This window comes from Argentina silus (assembly GCF_951799395.1).
Source record: "Argentina silus genome assembly, chromosome: Y".
Classification (NCBI taxonomy): domain Eukaryota; kingdom Metazoa; phylum Chordata; class Actinopteri; order Argentiniformes; family Argentinidae; genus Argentina; species Argentina silus.
In genome coordinates, this window is record NC_139654.1 from 2,804,368 (window position 1) to 2,812,500 (window position 8,133).

The 8,133-nt window shown below is 43.9% G+C and overlaps 1 protein-coding gene across 1 annotated transcript in view; it reads right to left on the minus strand.

The window, feature by feature from the left end:
- Nucleotides 1–959: 959 nt before the first annotated feature.
- The window catches only part of LOC310823954 (NLR family CARD domain-containing protein 3-like), an 8,750-nt gene continuing 1,576 nt past the window's right edge, over nucleotides 960–8,133 (minus strand). The window contains exons 3-10 of the mRNA XM_083696896.1: nucleotides 8,038–8,128; nucleotides 7,619–7,850; nucleotides 5,241–7,029; nucleotides 4,265–4,438; nucleotides 2,640–2,813; nucleotides 1,951–2,124; nucleotides 1,789–1,835; nucleotides 960–1,521 (exon numbers count right to left, since the gene is read on the minus strand). Of these exons, the coding sequence (XP_083553022.1) occupies nucleotides 974–1,521; nucleotides 1,789–1,835; nucleotides 1,951–2,124; nucleotides 2,640–2,813; nucleotides 4,265–4,438; nucleotides 5,241–7,029; nucleotides 7,619–7,850; nucleotides 8,038–8,128 (3,229 nt within the window). The 3' untranslated portion in view covers nucleotides 960–973. The remainder of the gene's footprint in view (nucleotides 1,522–1,788; nucleotides 1,836–1,950; nucleotides 2,125–2,639; nucleotides 2,814–4,264; nucleotides 4,439–5,240; nucleotides 7,030–7,618; nucleotides 7,851–8,037; nucleotides 8,129–8,133) is intronic.

Genomic DNA, 8,133 nt, shown 5'->3' on the forward strand with positions numbered 1-8,133 from the left:
AGGAAATTATCAATACAATTAAACAGTTAAATGTGTCTCCCCTCATCCTCTCTGACCACACACACAGACACACACACAGGAGAAGTACCTGTAGTCTATTTCACTATCAGATGCATTTTTTAATAATATATATATATATATATTGTGGTGCCCGCCCCGTGCCTAAGCCCATGCGCGAGTGTGGGACGGTGGTAAATGGAGTATATATCTCGCCTCGCTTTGTCTCTGCTGTTTCTGCTGTCCCTCTCTTGCCCCGTGTTGTCTTTGGCAGGACCATGTATGGAGTTCCTGCGCCCCAAGTGGCCACAGCTGCAACCAGTGGAGATAATCACCGTATGCCCATACATGGAGTTCCTGCTCATCAAGGCACAGCTGAAGGGCATCAGCAGGAGCAGCAGAGACCCTACAAAAGGAGCCAACAGAGCACCCGGTTTTGGAGAGTAGCTACGGCGAAACACGGAGGAGTTGATGAGAGAGAGAGTAAGCAAAGTCACCGTTGTCCTGTGTATGATCCCTGACCGTAGGAGAGCCCCCTTTGAAGCCCGACCCCGAGAACGTCCGAGAGCCCGCTACGTTGCCAACCTTCGCCTGTCTGACTACCCCGCTGCCTGCCCCGACCTGGAACGTAAGAGGACCACCCACCGTGTACCGAACCCCCTGCTATCTTCCCGACGACGGATCTCCTGCGAGGCCCTTGAACAACACGACGCCTTCTCACCCCCACCCTATCATTTCCCTCTCCCCGCTAATCAAATAAATATTTTTGATTGTAATTCTGGTGTGGACCTCTCTGCTTACACTGTGTTTGGGTCCGTGACACGTCCGCACACCCCGGCGGCTGTCACAATATATATATACAGTAAGAAATAATATAACTACACACTGGGAGAGAGAACATCTGTACATCTCAGTGAAAACACACCGCTATCCAACAGCATCATGTTATGATCCGTCATCTTTGAGCCTTTGGTGTTCAGTGTGATCTCCCTGAGACTAGTTTACACAGGGTCACTGAGCCATACCCAACCCAAAACCCTGGGTAGAGGGGCTCAGTGAATGTGGAGTGGAATGTGTGCAGGAGGGTCCGTGTGTCAGAGGAGACCCTGTAGAAGGACAGAGTGCCGGCCGGCCAGTCCAGATACACTCCTACTCTGTGGGAGCCAGAGGAGGGGACAGGTATGACAGTCTTCTTATTATTGTGACAGGCGGAGTAACTGTCATCAGAGCAGAACAGTCTCCAGGACTTGTCATTGTTTCCCAACATACTGTCATCACCCCATCCTCTCCTGCTGATTCCTTTATATGTCACTCCTATAACAGCCCCTCCCCCACTCCTCTCTACCTCCCAGTAACAGCGCCAAGTCAGACCCTCTCTACACAGCACCTGTGGCAAGACCTCAAATCTCTCTGGGTGATCAGGATACGGCTGCTTCTCACTCCCCCGTGTCACCTTTCTGCTCTCCTCAGACAGAGAGAGGTCTCTGTGTGCTGTGTTTGGGTCCAGTGTGAGCTCACAGGCATCTGATTGAGAGGACAGAAATAATCATCAAATCAATACAATTGAATAACTTACAATATTCACAATGTGATCTTGTTATGGCAACATTATCTTTTTAACAAAATATTACTTATTAATTTAAAATGTTTTACAAGGGATACAACTAATTCACATTTACTAATACTTTAGATTTACATATGAATACAATACTGGTGCTGTGTTTGAACTCTGCTGTACACTGTTTCTTGAGTAATATCACAGTCCTATTCTCTACAGCGATGGTGACTTACATTTGATCAGCCCAGGTTTGAGCCTGCACTCTCCACCATGGTCCACACTATATCAACCACAGAAGAACACACAGAGGTTGAATGACACACTCACAATCATGTGGAAAATAGATACTGTGCATTAATCTCATTGATACGTCCAGCCACATATTCAGCCTTTACCTGAGTGTCTGTAGTTTACAGAGTGGATCTTTCTGTACAGCAGAGAGCAGCGCCAGTCCTGAGTCTCCTGGGTGATTGTAGCTGAGGTCCAGCTCTCTCAGGTGGGAGGGCTTAGACCTCAGAGCTGATGCCAGAGAAACACAGCCTTCCTCTGGGACTCCACAGCCTGACAACCTGGGGAAATAGTGTCACTCCATCTGATATCAAGAATCTGATTATTCCTCTCTAATGTACATGTGCAGCTTTAAATCCTCTTCATTTGGCAGTTGAAAGGCCACATGTGAATGAGGAATACAAATAAATACATGCAGCCAAACCATCACTGTGGTGTAAGAATTCAAGAGTGAGAGTTATAGTTGCTCTCAACAGGGGAGCAAGCAATATGTTAGATTGGTTAGTGAATTATTGTGGAGCCCCATCAGCTGATCTCAGGCCAGATTGGTGAGGAATTGTCGAAAGAAACGTTATTGAGAGAGTGAACCCCCCCCCCCCCTACCCCACCACACACACACACACACACGCACACACACACACACACACACATTATATAGTAATTGATTGGAAGATAATGTACACTGTCTGTCTCAATCATTGAGCCTTTCTGTTCAAGTATGATTGATTCCATAGAATGATAATGTAACACACTTAGGAATGATGTGTCTGACAACAAGAATAGTCTCAGACCTCACCTCAGTGTCTGTAGTTGACAGTGTGGACTCCCCAGTCCAGCACAGAGCAGCTTCACCCCCCCGTCACCTAGATCATTATTACTGAGGTCCAGCTCTCTCAGGTGGCAGGAGTCTGAGCTGAGAGTTGAGGCCAACGCTTCACAGGATCTCTCTGTGAGGTCACATCCATTCAGCCTGAATGAGGAGTACAAATAAATACATGCAGCCAAACGATCACTGTGGTGCATTATGATAAGAATTTATGATTCAAGCCAATCACAGGCAGGTTTGTAGTCATTGTATTTCTAAGTGTGGTATATTTGCTAGCTATTGGGTTAGTGCAGTATTGTGGAGCCACATCAGCTCATCTAAGGCCAGATAGTTCAGGAATTGAGGAGAGTAACGGTATTCAGAGAGTGCCCCCCCCCCCCACACACACACTCTTTGAAATTCTGCCTTTGATGATAAATAGAGCAGAAGATGATGTGATTAGAAGCTGTACAATACATGATTGTTGCATTGTGTGCCTTATTCCCATGCTCCCTCCTTGATAGTGTGAGGGGAGACAGATTTCTCATCTGTCATTTATGATATTCTAATAATCAATACAGCCAAACAACAATCTATTTTAATCAGTATGACCATGTCATGAGGATTATAGTTTTTCAGTCATACACTGTTCATTGATTCCTTTATGATCAGTATTATACTTGTTTATGATTGTATGTAGTAACGGTACGAATCAAGACAGCCAGTCAGGTTGACAGCTGTTATATCTGTCCCCTGGGTTATATCTGTTGGTGGGGATGTGCTGAGTCAGCTGCAAGGCCATCCTGACCTAAAGGGCGGCCTCTTGTTATTGAACTGTGCATGTGTTGCTGTCCCTATGAAATGGTTTCTCAAAAACATATTATCTAAGAAAGGTAAGACAGTATCCTTCATCGATTTTTTTTAAATTATGAAGACCGCTCATCATGGTAAAATAAATGCACGCACGGGATGATGGTCTGGGAGCTGACAAATGAAAAACGTGGAATACAAATAAAGTGGTAGAACTAGTGTTGTCACAGTGAACAGTTTAGGAAATGATTGGAAGATCATGTAAATGTTCTGTCTCCATCATTGATATTTGCAGTGCAAGTATCATTGACAATGTAATACACTTAGGACTGATGTGTCTGACAACAAATAAATACATGAAGCCAAACGATCACTGTGGCACAAGAATGTATGAGTGAGAGTTATAGTTCCTCTCAACAGGGGAGCAATTAACCATGGATACATTTGTAGTCACTAGATTTCTACGTCTGGTATCATGTATTTGATAGCTATTGGGTTAGTGCAGTATTATGCAGTCTCATAAGCTGATCTAAGGCCAGGTGGATCAGGATTTGAGGAGGACAAACATATTCAGATATTGAAGACAGAGCAGCCCCCCTCCCACCACACACACACACACACACACACACACACACACACACACACACACACACACACACATTATATAGTAATTGATTGGAAGATAATATCCTTTGTCTGTCTCAATTATTGAGCCTTTCTGTGCAAGTATCATTGATTCCATAGAATGATAATGTAGCACACTTAGGAATGATGTGTCTGGCAACAAGAATAGTCTGAGACCTCACCTCAGTGTCTGTAGTTGACAGTGTGGACTCCCCAGTCCAGCAGAGAGCAGCTTCACCCCCCCGTCACCTAGATCATTATGACTGAGGTCCAGCTCTCTCAGGTGGCAGGAGTCTGAGCTGAGAGCTGAGGCCAACGCTTCACAGCATCTCTCTGTGAGGTCACATCCATTCAGCCTGAATGAGGAATAAATACAAGTATTAAGACATTTTGACTTAGAGAAAAATTTACCTATGTGATGTGTTCTATCATTTCCAGTTGAATTTCGCCGCACCTGATTACCATATAATTACATTTTCGTCCAAAACCCTTACATGGGCTGTTTTGGGATTTTAACACATTTCACGAGAACAACATGTTTTCTAATCATTTCACTTTGTTTTAAAGGTGTAATCATCATTTATCCATACTTGTTATGCCTTAAATGATGGATAGAACTTTCAGTTGGAGTTGAGCTCCTTCCCACTGCACCAACTGTAAACTCACTGGCTAGAGAACTGACTCATTCCACTTCCACTAAAATAAAGCTGACGAACTCATTAGCTGAACTATGAACACAACCAGCCATGTTATTATATATGCTACCTATGTTATTTGCTTAATGTCAGACCAAAAGTCTTCATTTGAGACGCGGTGTGAGTATGTGTGGTACCGCGAGTGGAATGCGATAGACATTAGGTTAAAAACAGATTCAACGTCAGGAGTGGATTTCTCCAAACCAGTGTTCAGTACTCCGACTGGAACTGGCTCTTTCTACCTCATTATTGGGAGTCGAGACACAAAGCGACTGAACATGATGGAGCAAGTCAAATATTTGTGTGTCAATAAAACATGAAAGATATGTGTGCAATTAATTAATGAATGACTTTTGACCATGTGATCAAAAACTCAGTTTCATACATTTAATCCGTAAATCATAATAAGTGATCACATATTCATCGCCCAAGTATCAATACAGTGTTTTGACCATCTACTTACAGTGCCGTCTGAGAGGCTGTGACCACTGGAAGGAGCCTCAGAAGACCCTCTTCTGATCTGGAGTACTTCTTCAGGTCAAACACATCCAGCTCCTCTTCTGAAGTCAGCAACACAAAGACCAGAGCTGACCACTGTGCAGGTGAGAGTTGGGCTTCTGAGAGACGTCCTGAGCTCAGGTAGCTTTGTATCTCCTCCATTAGAGAATGGTCATTCATCTCATTCAGACAGTGGAACAGATTGATGCACCTCTCTGGAGAGGGATTCTTCCTGATCTTCTTCTTGATATACTTGACTGTTTCCTCATTGGTCTGTGAGCTGCTTCCTTTCTGTGTCAGAAGGCCTCGTAGGAGATTCTGATTGGACTCCAGTGAGAGGCCCAAAAGGAAGCGCAGGAACAGGTCCAGGTGACCATTCTTACTCTGTAAGGCCTTGTCCACTGCACTCTTGTGTAAGTCGACCAGAGGTGTGCGTCTCAGTGATGACCATAGCTTCATGGATGAGGATTTCTGTTTGACCAGTGGATTCTCATTGCTGTTGCTGAATATGAGGAACACATATAAAGCAGCTAGAAACTCCTGGATGCTCAGATGCACAAAGCTGAACACTTTGTGCAGCCCACACTCCTCTCTGAAGATCTGAGTGCACACTCCCGAGTACACTGAGGCTTCTGTGACATCAATGCCACACTCTCTCAAGTCTTCTTCATAGAAGATCAGATTGCCATTTTCCAGCTGATTGAAGGCCAGTTTTCCCAGTGACAAAATTAGCTCTTTATCCCAGTGTGGATTTCTGTCATGGTCTCCAAGGTACTTCACATTCCTCTGTTGGGTCTGAAATACCAAGAAGTGTGTGTACATCTGTGTCAGAGTCTTGGGCATCTCTCCTCTCTCTGCTTCACCCAACAGTCTCTCTAGGGTAGTGGCTGAGAGCCAACAGAACACTGGTATGTGGCACATGATGTGGAGGCTCCTTGATGACTTCATGTGTGTGTTGATTCTGCTGGCCAGGTTCTCATCACTGATTCTCTTCCTGAAGTACTCCTCCTTCTGTGGGTTGTTGAACCCTCGTACCTCTGTCACCTGGTCAACACACTCAGGAGGGATCTGATTGGTTGCTGCAGGTCGGGAGGTTATCCAGAGGAGAGCAGAGGGAAGCAGATTCCCCTTGATGAGGTTTGTCAGCAGCACGTCCACTGAGGTTGACTCTGTGGCATCACAACATGTCTCGTTGTTCTGGAAGTCTAGAGGAAGTCGACACTCATCCAGACCATCAAAGATGAACAGAACTTTATACTTGTCAAAGTTGGAGATTCCTGATTCTTTTACTTCAATGAAGAAATGACCAAGAAGTTCATTCAAACTGCATTTCTTCTCTTTCATTAAATTCAGCTCCCGAAAAGGAAGCGGAAATATGAACTGGACATCCTGATTGGCTTTTCCTTCAGCCCAGTCCGTAATGAACTTCTGAGTAGAGACTGTTTTTCCAATGCCAGCGACTCCCTTTGTCAGCACATTTCTCATTGGTTTGTCTTGTCCAGGTAAAGGCTTGAAGATGTCGTTGCATTTGATTGGTGTCTCCTGTGTTGCTGGTCTCCTGGATGCTGTCTCAATCTGTCTGACCTCATGTTCGTTATTGACCTCTCCACTTCCACCCTCTGTGATGTAGACCTCTGTGTAGACCTTATTGAGAAGTATTTTGTTGCCTTGCTCAGCTATTCCCTCAAATACACACTGAAACTTCTTCTCCAGGTTAGACTTGAGTTCTTGTTGGCACACCACCGCAAGCTCACCTGAATGACAAAACAATTAAAAAAATATTCCTGGCACACTTTACATTAAGTTGACCCAGTACCTGCAGTAACTGTAAATATATATATATGCCATTTAGCTGACGCTTTTATCCAAAGCGCCTTGCATTGCAGTGAGTGCATACAATTCAGTATATATGGTCCCAGCAAGAATCAAACCCACAACCTAAGCGTTGTTAAAGTCATGCTCTACCAACTAAGCCACAGAGGACCACATGTTGTATTAATCAACAAGTTGTTATATAGTAACTAATTATTAATTAATTATATAGTAATTAATTACATAGTATGTAGTGTAGTTGAATGATATATTACTACACGTGTAGGAAAGAACAGTCCTTATTCCATCTGTGTTATAGGAAACTGTCCAAACCCATTACTATGCAATTATACATTAACAACCAATCTTGTTACTGGAGTAATTACAGAGACACTAAGTTATAGAGACAACATAATATAAAGAGTGACCAAATGGGGATATACATCATAATTACAGTTAGTGGTGTTTGTATTTCCAATAATATTTCAGGCCCAGTAACACTTCTCTGTGAAAACACATGAGGTCTCTTACGTTTCTCCAGTGTGTCAGCGAGCTCCTTCTGGTTCATGTTCCTCAGGACGTGCAGTGTGATCTTCAGAGCCCCTTCTCTGGCACTGCTCTCCTGCTTCTCTTCTTCTTCATCATCCACCACTTCCTCTTCCTCCCCCTGACCCTCAAAGCACTCTGGGTGGTCTTGAGAAATAAGCCTCTTGAACCTCTTCAGCTCATTTCTCACTAAACTGATGACATTGTCTTCAAGCGACTGAAACATTTAGAAAAATAAAGTGGAGTGAGATAGACAATAATGGGGAAACCTTTACACACAGTAGAGAAAATAAATACAAAAAACACATCGCTTGACTTTGGCATGCAATTGAAACAAGAATAAAATAACTGTTGTATGTGGATTACTTAGCCATCTTCAATGTCATACTTTCTATTTAGCTCACCCTAAATATGGAGGCCAGTTCACTTTGACTCTGGACAGACTGACCACTGGGAATCTCTGACTCTGGTCTCTCCACAGGGTCACTGGGGATTCTGGG